Source organism: Aegilops tauschii, chromosome 6 (assembly GCF_002575655.3).
Source record: "Aegilops tauschii subsp. strangulata cultivar AL8/78 chromosome 6, Aet v6.0, whole genome shotgun sequence".
NCBI lineage: Eukaryota > Viridiplantae > Streptophyta > Magnoliopsida > Poales > Poaceae > Aegilops > Aegilops tauschii.
In genome coordinates, this window is record NC_053040.3 from 126,342,168 (window position 1) to 126,364,024 (window position 21,857).

Genomic DNA, 21,857 nt, shown 5'->3' on the forward strand with positions numbered 1-21,857 from the left:
GACCCTCATCTCCCATGAACAAGGAAAGATGATTTTCCTCCTTCTTTGGTTAGCCAGAGCATGAAAATAGGCAGTGTTTTTGTCCCCTTATAAAATTTTCCTGGTCCTAGATCTTTGCCACATGACAGTTTCCTCCTTTTTCCAAATGTTCCTCAACTCATTTTGAATATCCTTCATTCTCTCATGATTTACACTAGTAACCAAGTTTTTTTCAAAAAAAAAACATCTAAGATGTCAAACTCCAAGAGTAGGTCCTTTTTCTTTTTCTTAATAGAATCATCGATATTGATGATCCATCCCTTAACTTTTTTCCTATAAAGTTTGGTTTTGAATTGCCAAGTATCAAGAGGAATTGAGTAACGAGATGGGGTAGACCAAATCTCCTCCACCAACTTTTTAAACTCAGGATGAGAGAGCCACCATTTATCAAACATGAAGGGTCTGACCAAATTATTTTTACTACCACCATAATCAAGTAAAACTGGAGCATGATCACTCCCAACCCTTGGTAAAGCATGTAAGGTGGTCATGGAAAAATGAGCATCCTAATTAGTAGAAGAGATAACTCTATCAATTAAAGCAAAAGTAGGATTTTAATTGATTATTACTCCAAGTAAAAGCTTGTTGGCCAGTTTTGTTTCCATTAAAGCCCATTAATTTATCCAATCATTGAACAAAAATGTCCAACTAGCATTAATATTGACACTAGATTTATCCCTAGCTTCTCTAACAAAATTAAAATCTCCTTCAAAAAGGACAAGATATGTCAAAATATCCATCGCTCCATGTAACTCAGCAATAAAATCTAGCTTAAATTCAGCATAAGATGTACCATAAACAGTAACATATTTATTTTTAATAGTAGCAGTAAGGCAGTAAGTCTTGGTGATACACCCAATACATTCAAACATGCCAGCATGTAAACCCAATGAAATACCACCAATGTTAATAGAAGGCAACATGTGCCAAAAAAGTTATTATTGCCACGAATAGTTTTGAGAAAACCCTAAAAAAAATGATCTCTCTTAGTTTTACGGAACCCAATTAAATCAGGTTTATATTAACACACTAAGTCAGAAAAGGCAGTGTTTTTTCATCTTGCCTAGGACCTCTAATATTCCAGAAGATTCTTATCATGATATTTTAAGTGGGTGTAAAAGACCACAGGGTCTGTATTTAGAAATATACTTTGGTTTAACATCAAAATCAGCAGTGCCACCTGATTTGAGGTTACCAGAAGCACAACAAGATGGAGTGCAAACTCCAATATCATTATCATCTAGCTTCAAACTAGAAGGTAAGGAGATTTCAAGATTTTGATTAGCAAAGTTAAGACAATTATGTTTCTCAGCTACCACCATGTTGTCAATAATTTGTTTGCACTCGGAAGATTAACAACACAAGCATGATTATGAAGCCCAGAAATGGAAAGCTCAGGGAATGACTTACTTTTGAAAGTTTGAGGAACTTCCACATTTTTCTTTATCTTATATAGGCTTCAGCTTTGGTTATCATGTTTTCCGTGCCCTTGAGCCTAGTGTCATTTCATCTTAGCAGGTAGACCTATGACATGAAATTCGGCCATGCGTGGCGAATGATTGTAATAACCTTTTGTTTAATTAATCAATATATGGGGTCTCTTTTTAAAAAAAGACATGAAACCTAAATACATATAATTTTAATATATGTTATTTCATCTTATATTCTGGCCCGTAGTAGTAGCTTGCTATTTTGTCAAAAAAATTCAGCTAGTATGGTCAAATGAGGCGTCGCGGCCTGCAAGTGCGAGTGCAAAGATCCCCTTCTCCTGTCGTTGGGTCGTTCCGTGCGGCTGCGCCCGTCTTCTTCCTCCGGCCAAACCAACGAAATAATAAAACACCAAAAATACCGAGTCAAAAACGCCCCCGCGACAAGGTCCCTCGGGCCACCTCCGCGTCCAGCGTCCTCCAACCCCCCCTCCCCTCCCTTCCCGACCCAATCCGGAGAGCCCGATCCCGCCATGGCGTCGGAGATCGAGGTCCTCGAGGACACGACCGCCGCCGCGGCCGCGGTCGCCTCCCCCGCCGCGGCCGGCGGGGCGGCCGCCGCGGGGGAGGCGGAGGCGGCGGAGGAGGAGTCGCTCAAGGACGACGTCTGCACGGGCGCCGCGTACGGGGACCTCGAGAAGCTGCACCGCCTCGTCGAGCTGGAGGGCCGGTCGGTGACGGAGCCCGACGGCCTCGGCTACCACGCGCTCCAGTGGGCCGCCCTCAACAACCGCGTCGCCGCCGCCCAGTACATCCTCGAGGTCCGCCATTTCCCCGAGCTCCCCCAATACGTAGCTTCTGATTGCTGCTTGTTATAAACTGTGACGATGGAGGGGTGCTTCTTGCTGCTGCAGTTTAATTGTTTAGCAATCCAATTCGATAGCTGGCCTACTTTGATCAGCCCCCAATTTCGCAGCCGAGGTGTAGTGTAGCTCCTGCTGAATGTTTTGTAATGTCGACACCCTTGTCGCACTTATTGTTGAAAATTTGCAATTGCCACGGCCGATGTGTGCTTTTGGTTCGTGCCTTGTAGTGACAGGAAAGTATAATACTATCCTTTTGTTGTGGGGTTCTTGGGGTTTGGTGATGTATGCACGTGATCATTGGGAAGCTGGTGTAGGTTTTGGGCTTGCCTTTATGCTGTTTTGGCATTTATCTGGTGAATGCCATGGTAGTATGGTTGGCGGGTAGGTCTGAGCAGGGCCAGTCCAAGGCTTCTTATATCTGCTTGATTATTGCTTAGAGGGCCCTCTGAACTAGCCATTTTCCATATCTGTTGGGCATACAAACTTTTCTGAGTTATAATCCCACTGGACCAAACTGGATCATATACCACGTTGGTTGGTTCGTTTCAATTGTATACACACAGCTGTTACGGTTTATTACAACCAACCTCTTTGACATCAGCTTTCTCAACTTAACCTCCTGAATATCTGTGGGGTTAATCATAGATGTAAGTGCCAGCTGCAGGATGGTTACCCATAGCACCTCTTCGCCGATCTTGACCTAATTTATCACAATTTTGCTATGCACTCCTTTACTGTTATACGCCTTTTGTTTGCTATATGGTGTGATGATGGTTATTTGCTTGTTATCTGGACAGCATGGAGCAGATGTAAATGCTATAGACCATACAGGGCAAACAGCGCTTCACTGGAGTGCAGTGCGTGGTCATATTCAAGTTGCAGAACTACTTCTGAAAGAAGGAGCTAAGGTTGATGCTGCTGATTTATATGGATATCAGGTTTGTGTACTAACTTATCTGTTGTACCCATGCCACTTGTCAACTCTAATGTTCCTTGCTATCTAATATGTTTTGGTTAGTTGACCCGTGGTCGATTTTGTGTGTGTGTGCGCACCCGTGTACGTTTGTTTGAGGAGATTACTACTACCTCTGGCACAAAATAAGTGAACTTTTTATTTCGCGGTACACAGATACAGGTTAAGAAATGATGTAGCACTGCCATCGGCTCTCTGTTAGTTGCCCTAATAACCTCTGTCTCTTACCGTGGTACGGTTTTGGCATGATAGATTTACAAGTATGAGCCATTTTTGTTCCTGATAATAGTTATTATGGCTTTATCTTCTTTGTACCAACCCAATTTTGCTCTTCTAGCATGCAAATTTGACAACTGTGTTACATAGCATTGCCACTAAGCACATTTTGGATGGAGATGACTAGTTTGGTTTACGTTAACTTTGAATTTTCGTCCAAATGCCAACCTGCAATATTTGTACTAACATTATTTATGTAATATATGTACATTAGTTACTTAGTTATTTGTAGCACATACAAGTTTCAACAGAAGAATAAGTCAACGAGCCAGTGTTAGCTTTGTTTATGGAGTATTTTTTTTATGGTTCCTTAATCAATCTACTGTAATGTCACAGACCACACATGTTGCAGCACAGTATGGTCAGACAGCATTTCTTTATCACATTATTTCAAAATGGAATGCTGATCCTGATGTCCCTGACAATGATGGCAGAAGTCCTCTTCACTGGTCTGTACTTTCTCCTTTTTTTTTACATGTGTGCCCTTCTAAATATGCTTTGAAACATGACTACATGGTAGCCCTATTGACGTGTCAATATTCTTAACATTTGTAGGGCTGCTTATAAGGGATTTGCAGACTCCATACGCCTCCTTTTGTTTTTGGGTGCTTATAGGGGGCGGCAAGATAAAGAAGGCATGTATTCACTTTTTTACAAGCCTTCCTACCACCTTAAGATGAATCACGAAAGCATGAATTCTCCTTACTATTGGTTTCTTTGGGAGCTTGGTATTCATTCCGTACATAAATACTTTCCATAGGTTGTACTCCTTTACATTGGGCTGCTATTCGGGGGAATATGGAGTCATGCACTGTGTTAGTTCAGGTTGGTAAGAAGGAGGACCTTATGGTGCAAGACAATACTGGGTTAACTCCGGCCCAACTTGCTGCTGATAAGAGTCACCGGCAAGTTGCATTTTACCTTGTGAGTATTATGAATTTTAAATCGTTTTTTGTTAACATACTTGAGTAACTTTCTAGCATCTCAAGAGTCATTCTATCTCTATGGGTAATCAAATAGGTTTGTTGATTAAACTGCATGAAACACATAACTGATGGCTGCACTTTGGCCTATTGCCAGTCTAGATTACAGACTTACAGTGGGTCATTAGTACCCTCAATGTAAGATTTCTTCTGGTACAGCAGGCAAATGCTGAAGATCGACTTGATGGTTTGTTTGGTTTTATGCAGGGGAATGCTAGAAAAGTGCATGAAAGAGGATGTGGTGGGAACAATTATTTTGGGAAACTATCAAAATTAGGACTCGCCCCTGTGCTTTGGTGTATTATCATTGGCTTAATTGTTGCATATATACATTCAGTTATCGCAGGTATATTACTATTTTGACTCTCTTGAGACTCCTTAATTATCCAGTACTACATGACAATGATTATTTCCTTCTATGCAGGACAATACAACTCGAATATGACATTACTATTTGGTTTCTTTTCATGGTTGGGAGTTTTCCTTGCAATTGCTGGACTAGTTATGTTTTATAGATGTAGCAGGTAAACATTTGGTCAGGGTTTCTTATGTATTATTCTTACATATATTACATAGTAACCTTTTGTCGGGTCATGAGGTTTGGGAGAATAAGCATTCGTATCTTCTGTTTTGGTACCGTATGGAATTTTGATCTTTTTTTTAGTGGAAAAGTAATTTTGATCATTTGAAATTCGTTTGGAATGTGTATGACCATACTTGTTATGCAGGAAAGATCCTGGTTACATCAACAAGAATATAAGAGACTCGCAAACTCAAAGAGATGATGTAAGCATGAAAGATTTGGGTAGCCACTGTGGCATCCTATCGATATGTTGATTTCCTATTTATTAGATCGTTACCTTGAAAACTTGAAATATTATGCCATAGTACAAAATGTGCAATGTTAATCTCGTGTGTTTGATCCCTCCAGGAACCTTTGTTGAAGAGGGGTCTAGATAACCCAGAACTTCTGGCTGGCAATTGGTCTCAACTATGTATTACTTGCAAAGTAAGTTATTTCCCTTTTCATTGTGTAATCACCAATCAGCAATCGAGTCGTTTTTCCTTTTTATCTTCAGCCTCAAATAATTATTATTTTTGTTATTTCAATAGATTGTGAGGCCCATACGCTCAAAACACTGCTCTACATGTGATCGCTGTGTTGAGCAATTTGATCATCACTGCCCTTGGGTTTCAAATTGCATCGGAAAGGTACTTATTCAGTGTTTTTGTATGTGGAACTTCATTATTTTTGTAATCAAATACTACCTCCATTCTGGCTGACTTCCTAGAAGGCATGAAATCAGACTTTTCTAACTTGATTGTTAACATATAAAAAATATTTAGTTTGGTAAGGGAAAAATAGCATCATTAGACTTGTCATGAAAAATACTTTTTATTGTACCCTTTTTTGGTATGTTCTAGATATATGCCTACAAAAACTAATGGTTAAAGATGCATATTGGAGACCGTGTCAATGTCTAAAAACGCCATCAATTTACAAGCGGAGGGTGTATATTAATAATTTTGGATTAAAAAGTTGCATGTTTCAGCCCAGCATTGATAACTGAACTTGGTGTACACACCCAAGCTGAGGCCAAGGAGCAAGAAAAGACTGTTCTGCGCCTAGTTGATGAATTGCAATTTCTTTTGTTCACTTTTTATTATTTATTATATATAAACTTGCGGCATCGTTCAGTCTAAGCAACAATTGGTTTCAATTGCAGAAGAACAAATGGGAGTTCTTTATGTTTCTTATCCTAGAAGTTTCTGCGATGATCATTACTGCTGCAACGGCTGTCATAAGTATGCATACATCTTCTTTTCTTTTGCCTGTACAATTTGTCGCATGGAAAATATCCTAATCTTTTATCATTTTTATTGCTGCAGGAGTCGCAGGTGATCCAGGCTCTCCAGCATCGTTTGGTGGATGGCTTAACTATTCAGCTACGAACCATCCTTGGGTGGTGTCTTTTGTTATAATGGATCTCTTCCTTTTCTTCGGCGTTATAACTCTAACAGTAGTTCAAGCATCACAGGTAAGAACTATCTCTGCGTTTACCTTTTCATCATCTATCAGTAGTTCATTCCACCCTTTGAGGTCTGTGCCCCAGATCGAATCCATGCCTAATACGTAGAACCAAATCTCCTGCTTTTTTGTTCTGGTTGTGAAATCTGCAAGGGTCCATCAGGTAAGGACATGTCTCCTGTCATGGGCAACCAACTGAGATCATCTAGAGCCTAGACTCCATCTAGGATCTAGCAATTCCTTTTTGTATCTTTTTGTCACCGGCACAGTGTTGAAGCAGTTTCTAAACCACATGTCGCATTCTTTGATGACATCTATATGCCATTACATTGTTTTACCCATTCCAGTTCTGCTATGTTTCTACTATCCTTCTGGTGCCAAGTGTCAGCTATACTTTGTCTGCATTTCCTCTAGTCCAGTACTGATATGGACACGGCTTTATTCCGCTTATCCACATGCTTGTGTCGATATATAACTGTAAAGATAATAGCTTCTGCAGATGACATGATTCATCATATTTTCCATTGCTTATGTATTCCTTCTTTCGTACTTGAAATGGTTGGCTTCTTCTTGTGTCTGTAAAGATATGCAAATACGTGCTTGTATATAGCTTGTGTTCAAGCCACTCTTCTGCACGGTATCGATCATTTCTAAATTCCTGCCTTGCAGATATCCGGGAATATAACAACAAATGAGATGGCAAATGCCATGAGGTACAGTTATCTCAGAGGCCCGGGTGGTCGGTTCAGAAATCCATTTGATCACGGGGTGAGGAAGAATTGTTCTGACTTCTTCCTGAAGGGGTACAATGAGGATATTGAGAAGGTAGAACAGACGTCACATCCTGACGAGGAAATGGCAATTATGCACATGACAAGAAGTGCAGTCTCGCAGAATGGTGAGAGTGTGCCACTTCATGCTAATGGTGCTGACCATGTTTGTGCTGACTCACAAACCAACTCAAAATCGCATCGCCAAGTTAGTTCGTCTAAATGTTGTGATCACAGTAAGAAGACTGACAAAACCCCTTTGGGCCTAGGGTTGGGCCTTGGACGAAACAATCCCTCTAGCCGTTATGCACGGAATCTTCTCCCCTTGTGACTCATTTGGAGAATGGCCCCTTGTTCCCTTGCGATTCATTTGGAGAAGGCAAGTGTTCTCTTATTTTAGTTGTATGTGTTCGTTACACCACGACAGTTGGCTGGCTATTTCTTCATATTGCTATCGCTTCTTTCTGGCTGCACTGATATCGTCAAGGTTGATGACTAGATGCAGAGCCACAGATTCAGTGAGTATTGAGATGGCAAGAGCACAAAAGGAGATCGAAGTTGTATGAGAGCTCCAAGCGGCAGAAAAATTCTGAAGGCATAATATTCTTTTGCGTGCAAAAAATGCACCAGTGTACATTATGTTTGACATTTTGTATGTACATGAAGGGTTGATAGTTCAGATGCTGTCCTATTTCGGAAAATACAGTTGTACATTGGAAGAGCTGTAAATTACGAAGTAACCTAATGCTGGAACGTGATTTTTCCTGTTTCTTTTTCGTTTTCAGTGTTGCTCTAATGAGCGAAGTGTCGGCTTCATTACCACTTTTTATGTAACCATGGAACGAATTTGTGTGAGTGCCAGTGTTACATATGAGACGGTGTGGTCTCTAATCGCCTTTTCCAGCTCTCTGGAGATGAAATATACTAAAATGAACCTTGATATGGCGAAGGAGTTTGCTGCCCTTTGAGTATAGTGCGCAAGCGTTTTTTTCTTTCAAACAAACCATTAATACCATTGCGATTCTTCAGCACCCCATGCGGAACTTTATTACATATTTTGGCCAATGCTTGGTGATGATCTGATTGAGGAAGTTTTGCAGGCGGTAAAAAATTGCAAGATTCTGGACGGATGGAATAATACTTCAATTGTGATGATACCTAAGGTAAACTCTCTGGAGAAGGTTACTCAGTTTAGGCCAATCAATTTATGCAGTGTGGTACGTAAAGTAATATCAAAGATGTTAGCCTCTCGACTTAAAAGTTTTTCTTCCTCAGAGTCCAACACAAAGTGCTTTTGTGCCTTGCTGTATAATCATGGATAATGTGTTGGTTGCCTATGAGCGTTTTCACACAATAAAAAATAAAAGAGATGGAAATTGCTAGTGCATCTAGTGCCCCCTTAGTGGTTTTGGAGTATTGAAGACAAAAAGGGACTAATATGTTTGTGAGTGTACACGGGAATTACAATCCTTGAAGATTTGGTTTGACTGACAAAAGGCGACCCCTAAAAATGCATTGTTTCAAGTGAAGAAATTTGGTGCGCCCTTTGAAGAAATTGAAGTGAAGAATTGAAAGCTTGAAGACTTTGTTTCTGTAGTTTCTTTCTTTTTATTTTGAGTCATAGAAAATACCGTACCGTTAAAGGGGGTCTAGGTGATACATACACATATTTCCTAAGTGATGCTCAAAACCTACAACTACCTATTTCTTCGAGTTGAAGACTTTGGAAATCTCTTGCAGTGCAGTCAAGTTCATCAACGACAGAGACGAAGTTCTTCTGGTCGTTGAAGAAATTGTCTAACCGAGGAGTTAGGATTTCGCCAGTGCGATTCTCCTGTTGTGAGGAAATTGAATGCCTGATGAATTTGAGAGTTCAAATTTTCGACCGTTGTTGTGCTAACGTCAGTTGTTGAGTGAATCCGTATCCTCCCAATGGTCATGTCCAAAGGGGCATTTATGACAATTCATGTCGGGTTGCCCCTAGCTATAAATAGCCGCCCCGCAACCATTCGTTGGTTGGCTGCTCCAAGAGAGAGATTGACACTTGTCATTTGAGAGCAACCGTCCTCCGACGATTTTGTGAAAACCCAAGTGAGGAAAAACCTAACCAGAGCCAAAGTGATTGAGCATCACTGAAGAGATTGATCTGTGTGATTCGACGTCTGTTACCTTCGAAGACTGTCATTCTTCCACGCGGTTAGGCGTCATGTTCTGAGCATCCAAGAGTTAATGTGGATTGCTAGTGAACAAGTCTGTGAAGGTTTTGGAAGTCGATCTTGAAGACGTACGACGAGTGATTGGGCGAGGTCTATAGTGACCTTAGCTCAAGGAGAATACAGTGAAGACTAAGTGTCTTCTGGGTTTAATCTCAAGCGTCTCCAACCAGATGTACAGTTGATACAACAATTGGAACTGATCTACCAAATCATCGTGTCATCACCAAGCTAACCTGGTTCCGAATTTCTCAACCCTTTACTTTCAGTATTTCCGTTGCCGAAGAATTTGTGATCTACATTCTGAAGAATTTGAACTGGAGACTTTTATCATGATGCCTTTCATTTCTTCAGTTCATCTTGTGTATGCCTGAATGTTTGTATGCTTGCATGTTCTCCATCCGCATCTATCTTGTATGCATGTTTTACTTCTCTGTGATGATTTAGTTTCGCCTTTGTTTCTATTTCTTCACTCTGATCTTCGTCAAATTCATCAGAGTTTGACGAATTTCTATAAATCTCCCATTCACCCCCCGGGAGATAACCTACACTTTAGAAATGTTGCGTTGTGTGCGGTGAAGTTGGACATGCATAAGGCTTATGACCGTGTCGAGTGGACTTTTCTGAAAGAAATCATGTTAAAGTTGAGGTTCCAGGTAAATTTGGTAAACTTGATGATGCAATGTGCAACATGGTGGAATATTCTATTCACTTTAATTCATTGGAAACAGAGAGTTTAAACCCACTAGAGGTTTGATGCAAGGAGACCCTCTCTCACCATATTTTTTCCTTTTATGTACGAAGGGATTAAATGCCTTGCTTGCTCATGAAGAGGAATCTGGAAACTTACAAGGGGTAAAGGTGTGTAGAGATGCACCTTGTATCTCTAACCTACTATTTGTAGATGGTTCTTTAATTCTTATGAAGGAAAATATGGAGAATGCACAAGCCTGAAGAGAGTTCTGGATTCATATTGTGCAGCTTCGGGTCAAATGGTGAGTATGATAAATCAAGCATTTTTTAGCCTCGGGCTTAGATTTGTTTGTTATTGAATATCATGACAGAAGCACTCAATGACAAGTATTTGGGGTTGTCATCAAAATTAGGGATGTATAAAATAGACTGCTTCCAGTTTCTGGTGGACCGTATGATGCAGAAAGTAAATGGACGGAAGGAAAGATAATTATCCTTGGGAGGTAAAGAGGTTCTTCTCAAATCAGTTGCACACGCTATACCATCATATGCAATGCCGGTCTTTAAAACTGCTAAATAGATTTTTAAAGGAATATCTGACTTGATGTTGTACTACGGGCGGGGGGAGAGTGACAACCAAAAGAGAATGCATTGGATGGCCTAGTGGAAATTGTGTGTGCCAAAAAGTAAGGGAGTAATGAGTTTTAGAGAAATCCACTGTTTTATTTTAGCCCTCCTAGCTAAGAAAGTGTGGAGGATAAGTGACAATCCAGATTCCTTGTGCGCTACTATTCTTAAAGCAAAATACTTCCTTGGTGGAGATTTGCTTAATGCCAAGTTAAAGAAATGTTCTTCTTTGGCAAAGCATCATGGCTATGGTGAATACTCTTAAACATGTGGAAAGCATTTGGAGAGTGGGTGATGGACAAAAAATCAACATGTGGAATGCTCCATGGATTCCTGGGTCTAACAATATAAAGGTTATTGCTCCACATGGACATCAAAGTACAAGGCCTTATTGATCAAAGTACTAATAAGTGGGATGAGGAGTTGGTGAGACAAATTTTTGGCAAGTTGACGCTCATCGAATTTTATCAACACTGCTCCCAAATTATGAGATAGAGGATTTTGTTGCATGGTGAAAACAAAAGTGCTCCCAGGGTGATTTTGGTAATTAATGTCAACATATCTTTTGTTGGACTAATAGTTTTATCTAGTATATTTCAGACAAGTTCAACAGTGGAGTGGCAAGGATAAGAGGATGTGGAACCCCCTCAAAATGATAAGGACAAAGATTGGCAAAAGCTCAAGACTCTTCATTTCTATTTAAGTGATCCAAGATCACATTGAGTCCATAGGAAAGCAATACTATTAAAAGGGGATGAGGTGTTGCTTAATGATCTACTTGCTCAAGTGCTTAGTGATATTGCTCCAAAAACCTCAACCACTTTCTCTATCCAAATATGTCCAAACCCTAATTCCAAACTCGGCCCGGCCAATTCTTTCTACCCGGAGGCATCGAGTCCATTTGACATAGCCGCTGCCAGAAACCCGAATGATTCGGTCACACCGATACGGATCTCGGTCTCATCGAGATGGCCCTGCCAACTCTCTGTTACTTGTTGCAATTATTTCAGTCCCACCGAGACTTGCAATCGGTCTCACCGAGATGGCTTGCCAACTCTCTGTTGCCTTATTGCTTCACTTAGGTCTCACCGAGTTGATGCAATCGATGCCACCGAGACGAGGTTTGCCCTAAGCCCTAGCACATCGGTACCACCGAGTTGTTCCAGTCGGTCCCACCGAGATACCCAACGTTCACATTTTTGAACAGATCGGTGCCACCGAGTTTAACTAATCGGTGCCACCGAGATGAGTCAAATGCGTGTAACGGTTGTATTTTGTATGGAGGCTATATATACCCCTCCACCCCCTTCTCCATTTGTGAGAGAGCCATCAAAACGTGCCTACACTTCCACCATTAATTTTCTGAGAGAGAACCACCTACTCATGTGTTGAGATTAAGAGATTCCATTCCTACCATTCGAACCTTGATTTCTAGCCATCCCCAAGTTGCTTTCCACTCAAATGCCTCTTCCACCATAGCCAAATCTGAGAGAGAGAGAGAGAGAGAGAGTTGAGTGTTGGGGAGACTACCATTTGAAGAACAAGAGCAAGGAGTTCATCATCAACACACCGTCTATTACCTTTTGGAGAGTGGCATCTCCTAGATTGGTTAGGTGTCGCTTGGGAGCCACTGTCGTGATGTGGAGTTGAACCAAGAAGTTTGTAAGGGCAAGGAGATCGCCTACTTCGTGAAGATCTACCCGAGTGAGGCAAGTCCTTCATGGAAGATGGCTAAGGTGGGATAGACAAGGTTGCTTCTTCGTGGGTGGAGCCCTCCGTGGACTCGCACAACCGTTACCCTTCATGGTTGAAGTCTCAATCAACATGGACGTACGATAGCACCACCTATCGGAACCATGCCAAAAATCTCAGTGTCTCCCTTGTGTTTGCACACTCCAATCTTATCCCTTTACATTCTTGCAGTTTGCATGCTTTACTCTTTCCGTTGCCTATACTCTTGTCATGCTTGCTTGAGATGTATTGAATGCCCTTTAACATGTGCTAAACTCAACCTTAACTTGAAGAAATAAAAACAACCACTTTTACTTGTTAAGGGTCTAATCACCCCCTCTAGACCCCTCTTCTCGATCCTTTCAATTGGTATCAGAGCATTGGTTTCCATTGCTTTGGTTTAATCACCAGTGGAGGAAGATGGATGAGTCTACGTTCGGGAGTATTAGACATAGAGTGCCTATTCTTGATGGGGAGTTCTATAGCTCTTGGAAAAATGGGATGCTTGAGATTTTTAATGAATATAATTTGAACAAGTATATTCTTAGCGCTTATGTGCCTCCTATTGATCCTTTGCATCGTACCCCCCATGAGTATCTTGACATGGTTCGCAATCTTAGGACTATTGATCTTATCATTAGAGGATTTCCTAGAAATTTGCTTATTTGCTTGGCAACCTTTGAATGCACATATACTATATGGAATTATCTTGAGGAACGCTTTCCAAATTACTCTTTGAAAAATCTGAATGAAATTCTTCAAAAGTCCATTGCTTTTCATAAAATGAAGCCTAGTGACCCCAAGTTTGATGAATGTCTATTTGAGCTTCGTGATCTTATGCGTGCTAAGGGTGACGTTGGAACTATTAGTAGCATTGTCACGGAAGCCATTAGAATTCATAAACTTGCACATTGTCATGTTCATAAATCTAATGAATCACTTGCTCTAGGTGATGATCATATACATGATGGTGACATTGAGCATGTCTATTATGATGAACACGAAGAAAGTGATACTGAGTTATTGACTATGACGAGACTATGAGAAATCTTAGTCACATGGCCAACTTTCGCGGCTACATGGCCGGAGGAAAAGATTAGATTCTCGATAGTGGATGTACCGATCACATGACCGGAGATAAAGACATGTTTCATGAGCTTGCTAAAAATGATGGTCCACGCAAGTATGTCACTTTTGGAGACAACTCCAAGGGTAAGGTACTTGGCCTTGGTAAGGTGGCCATATCCAATGATAGCTCCATTCAAAATGTTATGCTCATTGAATCGCTTGGTTACAACCTTCTTTCCGTATCTAGACTAGCTGATTTTGGTTTCAATGCTCTATTTACCGAAGTAGATTGCCTAGTGTTTCGTAGAGATAACCACAATATGGTATTTACCGGTATTCGTAGAGGTGATCTATACATTGTTGACTTCACTAAAAGAGCCCAACCTCACAGTTGCTTAATTGCTAAATCTTCTAAAGGATGGTTATGGCATAGAAGGCTAGGTCATGTGGGCATGCGAAATCTTGATAAGCTTATTAAAGGTGATCATATACTTGGTGTTAAAGATGTTATATTTGACAAGGATAGACTTTGTAGGAAAACAATTTGGAGGAAGTCATCCCGTGAAGAACATCATGACCACGAGAAGACCACTTGAGATACTTCACATGGGCCTCTTTGGTCCCAATGCTTATAAAATCCTTGGTGGTAATTCTTTCGGTTTGCTCATTGTTGATGATTTTTCAAGATTTACGTGGGTGTTTTTTCTTGATGACAAATCACAGGTCCAAAAGATCTTCAAGAACTTCGCTAAGAAAGCCCAAAATCAATTTGAAGTAAAGATCAATAAGGTTCGAAGTGATAATGGAACGGACAAGAACGCCAATGTGGATACCGTTCTTGACGAAGAAGGGATTTCACATGAGTTCTCGGCTACGTACACATCTCAACAAAACAGAGTTGTTGAGAGGAAGAATTGGACACTTATCGAGATGGCGAGAACGATGCTTGATGAATACAAAACGTCAAGACACTTTTGGGCGGAAGTGGTTGAGACAACTTGTCATGCTACGAATAGAATATATCTTCACAAGCTTCTCGGCAAAACGGCATACAAGCTACTCACTGTTAACAAACCCCAAGTTGGATACTTTCAAGTATTTGGCTCAAAGTGTTACATTCTTGATAAGCATCGTCGTTCGAAATTTGCTCCTAAATGTCATGAAGGTTTCCTACTCGGGTATGGCTCAAACTCTCATACTTACCGTGTCTACAACAATTTCACCCGAAAGGTTGAAGAGACGGTAGATGTGAAGTTTGATGAATATAACGGCTCCCAAGTAGAGCAATTGCCAATTGATGTAGGAGACAAAGATCCCTCGGAAGCAATTCAAGATTTGTCTATTGGCAAAATTCGCCCAACGGAGGAGAAGTAGAGCACTTCATCCTTTCAGGTGGAAGCCTCAACTTCACGTCAAGGTGAACTACAAGTTGACTTGGAGGCATCCACAAGTGGAACACATCAAGACGAAGGAAGTGAGGAAGTACAACAAGATGAACAACCTCGACCTCCTTCTCCACCTCCAGAAGCAAACGACAACGCACCAACAATGAAGAAGAAGAAGAAGAAGATGAGGATGTTCCACCTCAACCGAAGCAAAAGCTCTCAGGAGTTAGAGAAAGAGTCTCAAGAGATCATCCCGTCGAACAAATCTTCGATGACATCCAAACCGGGGGAATCACTCGCTCTAAAACTCATTTGGCTAACTTTTGTGAACACTACTCATTCATCTCTAGTGTTGAACCTATGAAGGTAGAAGAAGCCCTTGAGGATCCGGATTGGATAAATGCTATGCACGAAGAGCTACACAACTTCGAGAGGAATCAAGTGTGGACATTGAGGGAGTCCTGGATTAGGGGGTCCCCGGGCGTCCGGGCTATGTGACATGGGCCGGACTGATGGGCCGTGAAGATACAAGATAGAAGGCCTTCCCCCGTGTCCGGATGGGACTCTCCTTTGCGTGGATGGCAAGCTTGGCGTTCGGATAGGAAGTTTCCTTTCTCTGTAATGGTGTGTTTGGTTGCGGAACGAAGTGGAATGGAATGTCATGGTTCCATTCCACTAGAATGGGTCGGTTCCATCTCTGTGTTTGCTTGAGCACAATAGATGGGATGGAATGGTTACATTTCGGTGTTTGGTTGGAGAGATTGAATCGAATGAATTTGGTTCCGCTCACAATAATTTATAGCTCCACTCGCAAGCATAAGTAGTTTTGAACAACATTTGAATTTCACAATGATTTATCACTGAGATATATAACCTGATATTTGATTGTTTATATATAAAAAATGGTAGTCACAACAACTTTTCAGAAAATAAATAAAAAATATTGATGAAGCACAAAATCTAGATCACAAAGTATTAATGAAAACAAAAATTGTTACTACCAGTCTCAAGTCTCAACACAGAGCACACAAAGCTAGCACTAATCAAGTTGAGTACTACTGATTATTGGACGGAGAATGCCAAGTTAGAAAGAACCAATCGAAGAAGCTTGCTCTTGTCGCCGCTGATGATTCTCTTGCTGCTTGCCGAACTAGCTGCTCCCTGGTCGGCTAGCTGCCGGGAACGAGACGAGCCGAGCCGACCACCGCTTATCTGCTCTGCTTCCCAACAAATCGGCTGCATCTGACCTGCCATCGTTGCTGCCTACTGGGTGAGAGGAATGGGAGGAGGGAGCAATCAGCTGCTGCTTGACGAGAGAGAGACGGGGGAGGAGCCGTTGTTCCAGAGGGCGAGCCGAGGGAGAGGCCGGATCGAGAGGGAGCCGCCCCGTCCTTTCCCAGATCCTTGGTCGAGGGGCAGGAGACGCGGCGAAGCTGCATCTCCGATGAGGGGAAGGAGACGTCGGCGAGGCTGCATATCCAACCGCGGCGAGGGGGTGCCGTAGAGGAGGGGGAGGTGTATGGCCGCCGCCATGCCCATCGAGGGAGAGAGAGTGGGGCGCCGCGCAGGACGTGTTCCTTGTTGGTGAGCGGGGGACGACGCGAGAGAGACGCGTTCCGCGTGGTCCGGCCAATTTGGAGGAACCACCCGGTTCGGCATATAGGGGGAATATTCCTCTCCAGGGAACCAGTGCGTTCCGTTCCCTTTTTTCAACTAAACACAGGAATCGCTCCCAGGTGCAGGTCCGACCCGTTACATTCCACTTCATTCCCTGAACCAAACACACCCTAAACCGACTCTGTACAAACCCTAGGCCCCTCCGGTGTCTATATAATCTGGAGGGTTTAGTCCGTAGAGGCAATCATAATCATACATGCTAGACATCTAGGGTTTAGCCATTACGATCTCGAGGTAGATCAACTCTTGTAACCCCTATACTCATCAAAGTCAATCAAGCAGGAAGTAGGGTATTACCTCCATTAAGGGGGGCCCGAACCTGGGTAAACATCGTGTCCCCTGCCTCCTGTTACCATCGATCCTCAGACACACAGTTCGGGACCCCCTACCCGAGATCGGCCGGTTTTGACACCGACATTGGTGCTTTCATTGAGAGTTCCGATGTGCCATCGACAGAAGGTTCGATGGCTCGATCGATCATCTACAATGATGCTGCGTGCCAACTCGATTGGCCACCTTGAACAGATCGACAGCTACGCCCCTGGTCACCAGATCAGTTTCAGGAACCTAAACTATGTCGCTGATATCCTAGGAGACTTGTGTGACGCCCGGATAATTAAGCTACAGTAACCCTCTGCTAATGATGCCACGTCACTTCGATTACTATTGTTACTCTCGCGTTAGTTAAAAAATGATTCAAATTCAAATTCGGAATCAAGGCAAACAATAAAAGTTTTCAAACATTAAATCTAAAATGTTAAAAATGGGACAAATAAATCCTAAGTAGTAATGGTGGATAAACCACATTTGTATAAAATGTGTAAATACTCAAAAATGAATAAGACAGTAGCGGAAACTATTATTTAAATACTCTTAAATATTAAATAATTACGAAACTATTTTAGCTTGGTTAGCAAATTAATGTGGCAGTGGTATATTTGACATACTAAATTTAGGTGCTGTTTTGACATTTTATAAATTGAACTAAGTTAAAGTTTGAAAGAAACGGTAAAGGAAAAATAAATAAAAAAGGAAAAATCAAATAAAAAACAGAACAGAAACAAAAGGAAAGTAAAAGCCCCCCTCACTGGGCTGCGACCACCTGGCCCAACCGGCCGGCCCAACCCCTACCCCATAACCCCCACTCCCTCCCGAAACCCTAACTCACCACCCCGCACTCCCCCACTCACTCTCTCCCTCTTTCCCCTCCCGATCCGATCTGGATCGGGGGCACGGACCTCGCCGCCGCCCGATGCCACACCGGTCCCCCCTCGACCGCCGGAGCTCCTCCGCCCCAACCACGCCGCCTCTGTTGCGGCCGCCTCCTCCCCTGCGTCGTCTCATCCCCATCCCCCACGCCGAGCACCGCTGCCTCGTACCCTACGTCCCGCGGTGAGGCCCCCGGCCTCCTCTCCCCTGCTTCTGCTCCCGCATCGCCGAACGCGCCGCACCGCGCACGCGCCCCACCCACGCCTCGGGGCCGCGCTCGTCGCGCCCTCCGTCGGCCGGCTGCGGCTGCACCGTAGCCCCGCTCTCTGGCTAGGCCATGCTCTGGCCGCGCCCACGCCCGTAGCTCGACGTGCTCCGCCTCCCCCGCATGTGTCCGCCTCCGCGCCTGCCTCACCGCGCCTTCGCTCCCCGTCTGCAGCGGCTGCTGCCCCGCCACCGCGCACTCACGCTCGCGCCTTCCCTACTCGATCCCGCGTCGGCCTCGCCCTCTCCTGCACGACACCGCAACCGCATGGCCCCGTCGCCATCGGTGTCGCGGCGCCTCTGCGACGGTCGCCGTCGCCGGCCGTCGCGTTCCCGCGTTCTGGCCGCCCAGGTCTGCCCCTCCCGGTGCCCGTTCGCCCGCGCCCGCTAACCGGCCTGGGCCGCTGACCACCGGGCCCCACGCCCCTGTAAAAATAAAATAAAATAAAAGAGGTTTTAAAACTATATGTTAATAATTAAAACAAATAGTTAATTAATCTTGTTAATTAACCCTAATTAATTATGTTTAATTAACCTAATTGCATATTAGTCTAACTGAACCTATTTATTTAAAACGTGCCTATGACAGAACGGCCCCACGCGTCAGGTTGACCATGGTCAACTGTGCTGACTGCTGATGCCGTGATGACGTCATGCTGACGTCATAATCCTAATTTTGAATTAAATTAAATCTGGTAATTCTAGAAAATGATAAATTCCTTTTAAAATTAATATAAAATAAACCATAGCTCAGATAAAAATACTTTGTACATGAAAGTTGCTCAGAATGACGAGACGAATCCGAATACGCAGTCCGTTTGTCCGCCACACGTCCCTAGCATAATGAACACGCAACTTTCCCCCTCCGGTCCCTCTGCCCGAAAATGCGAAACACCGGGAATACTTTCCCGGATGTTTCCCCCCTTCGCCGGTATCACCTAATACCGCGTTAGGGCATACCTAGCACCGCGTATTACCTCATTATGTTTTGTGATGCTTTGTTTGCTCCGTATTTACTGTTTCTTCCCCCCTCTTCTCTCCGGTAGACTACGAGACCGACACCGCTGCTGGTGCCCCGTCCGACTACGCTGTTGACGACCCCTCCTTCTTGCCAGAGCAATCAGGCAAGCCCCCCCATTGATCACTAGATATCGCCTATTCCTTTTCTCTCTACTTCCTGCATTAGAGTAGTGTAGCATGTTACTGTTTTCGGTTAATCCTATTCTGCTGCATAGCCTGTCCTTGCTACTACTGTTGTTACCTTTATCTGCAATCCTACATGCTTAGTATACGATGCTAGTGTTTCATCAGTGGCCCTACATTCTTGTCCGTCTGCCATGCTATACTATCGGGTCGTGATCATTAGGGAGGTGATCACGGGTATATACTATGTACTTTATACATGATACATGTGGTGACTAAAGTCGGGTCGGCTCGTGGAGCACCCGCGAGTGATTCACGGATTGGGGGCTGAAAGGACCTTTGTCCCGACGGCCCTCTGGGTGGATCTTTGTGGCGGAGCAACAGGGCAGGTTGAGACCGCCTAGGTGAGAGGTGGGCCTGGCCCTGGTCGGTGTCCGCGGTTACATCAATTAACACGCTTAACGAGATCTTGGTATTTGATCTGAGTCTGGCCATTTGGTCTATACGTACTAACCAACTACGCGGGAATAGTTATGGGCACTCGACGTCGTGGTATCAGCCGAAGCCTTCCTGACGTCAGCGACTGAGCGGCGCGCGCCGGGTTGGACCGCGTAACATGACTTCCTTTGAAATGGAGGTTGCTAGGTCTGCTCTCCGGCCGCGTACGCAACATGCAGGTGTGCAATGGGCGATGGGCCCAGACCCCTGCGCGCATAGGATTTAGACCGGCATGCTGACCTCTCTGTTGTGCATAGGTAGGGCTGTGACGTGTTGATCTTCCGTGGCCGGGCATGACCCAGAAAAGTGTGTCTGGCCAAATGGGATCGAGCGTGTTGGGTTATGGTGGTGCACCCCTGCAGGGAAGTTTATCTATTCGAATAGCCGTGTCCCTCGGTAAAAGGATGACCCGGAGTTGTACCTTGACCTCATGACAACTAGAACCGGATACGTAATAAAACACACCCTTCCAAGTGCCAGATACAACCCGGTGATCGCTCTCTAACAGGGCGACGAGGAGGGGATCGCCGAGTAGGATTATGCTATGCGATGCTACTTGGTGAACTTACCATCTACTCTCTTCTACATGCTGCAAGATGGAGGTGGCCTGAAGCGTAGTCTTCGACAGGATTAGCTATCCCCCTCTTATTCTGGCATTCTGCAGTTCAGTCCACCGATATGGCCCTTTACACATATACCGATGCATATGTAGCGTAGCTCCTTGCTTGCGAGTACTTTGGATGAGTACTCACGGTTGCTTTTCTCCCTCTTTTCCCCCTTTCCCTTCTACCTGGTTGTCGTAACCAGATGCCGGAGCCCAGGAGCCAGATGCCACCGTCGACGACGACTCCTACTACACCGGAGGTGCCTACTACTACGTGCAGCCCGCTGACGACGACCAGGAGTAGTTAGGAGGATCCCAGGAAGGAGGCCTGCGCCTCTTTCGATCTGTATCCCAGTTTGTGCTAGCCTTCTTAAGGCAAACTTGTTTAACTTATGTATGTACTCAGATATTGTTGCTTCCGCTGACTCGTCTATGATCGAGCACTTGTATTCGAGCCCTCGAGGCCCCTGGCTTGTATTATGATGCTTGTATGACTTATTTATGTTTTAGAGTTGTGTTGTGATATCTTCTCGTGAGTCCCTGATCTTGATCGTACACGTTTGCGTGCATGATTAGTGTACGATTGAATCAGGGACGTCACAAGTTGGTATCAGAGCCGACTGCCTGTAGGAATCCCCCTTCCACACTCCTTGGCCGAAGTCGAGTCTAGACATTGCAAAACTTTTACTAACATGGCTGTGCGGCTTACGGGCCCACGTCGCCATTGGGTGGTATTAGGATCTTTTACTCCTCGATCTTTACTCTGGGACTCTGAGCTCTCTTCTATTCGGGTTAAATGATTTTGCTAAAAACAAAACTAACTTTAGGTTCTCGAAAGTACTTTCTCCCGAAGAGTCCCTCACTTCAGATGATCGCCTGCTGCACTAGAAGATTCCGAAGTTACTCTACGATGTTCTCTCGAGTCTTTGTGCCATCGCATTTGCGATTTCCTTCCACCGCCAACCCCTATGAAAACTGCATACACTTTCCATTCATACAATCATTCCCCGTTGATCTTGTTATTACAAGATGTCCCGAAATACTCTCTGTTGTCCCGAGAATCCTTTGAGCTCACTGCCTTGCAGTTCTTTACCACATGAATCCCCCTACGGATAATTCCTCACACTTATCGAGTATCCGTTCATCCACAGTTGATTCCTGTATTTCACAAAAGTCTTCGAAATACCATTCATTCTTCTAAAAATCCTTGACATCCTAATGCTCTTGAAATGCTTGCTTACTAGCATTATGATTAATCCCATAAGTCTGGTAATCTTATTAGCATCCTTTGTCAATATCATTTTGAGTCAATTGATTCAATATGTTGCGTATGCTCGCAATCCTCAATCATATCCTAGAATTCTTCCTTCCCGCCCAGACGT

General features: G+C 43.6%; 1 protein-coding gene across 3 annotated transcripts; it reads left to right on the forward strand.

Moving 5' to 3' along the window:
* The first annotated feature begins 1,840 nt into the window (after positions 1 to 1,840).
* Positions 1,841 to 8,218, forward strand: LOC109734922 (protein S-acyltransferase 24). Of its 3 annotated transcripts, none has more exons than XM_073501171.1 (14): positions 1,841 to 2,287; positions 3,130 to 3,270; positions 3,918 to 4,030; positions 4,137 to 4,216; positions 4,342 to 4,505; positions 4,772 to 4,910; positions 4,989 to 5,088; positions 5,293 to 5,350; positions 5,496 to 5,573; positions 5,678 to 5,776; positions 6,292 to 6,370; positions 6,455 to 6,603; positions 7,263 to 7,742; positions 7,863 to 8,139. In XM_073501171.1, exons 1-13 carry the CDS (start codon positions 2,000 to 2,002, stop codon positions 7,692 to 7,694), a joined length of 1,920 nt encoding a protein of 639 aa, XP_073357272.1. In that variant the 5' UTR covers positions 1,841 to 1,999; the 3' UTR covers positions 7,695 to 7,742; positions 7,863 to 8,139. The 3 variants fall into 3 exon arrangements, with proteins under 3 accessions (XP_073357272.1, XP_073357271.1, XP_020149687.1); XM_073501170.1 differs by having other exon boundaries at positions 7,869 to 8,139; XM_020294098.4 differs by having other exon boundaries at positions 7,263 to 8,218.
* Positions 8,219 to 21,857: the final 13,639 nt, after the last annotated feature.

Coding starts and splice junctions, on each gene's coding strand:
- LOC109734922 (XM_020294098.4), top strand. CDS start 2,000: ATGGCGTCGGAGATCGAGGTCCTCGAGGACACGACCGCCGCCGCGGCC. Junction 4,217..4,341: donor GGGGCGGCAAGATAAAGAAG/GCATGTATTCAC, acceptor TACTTTCCATAG/GTTGTACTCCTTTACATTGG. Junction 6,371..6,454: donor TGCTGCAACGGCTGTCATAA/GTATGCATACAT, acceptor TTATTGCTGCAG/GAGTCGCAGGTGATCCAGGC.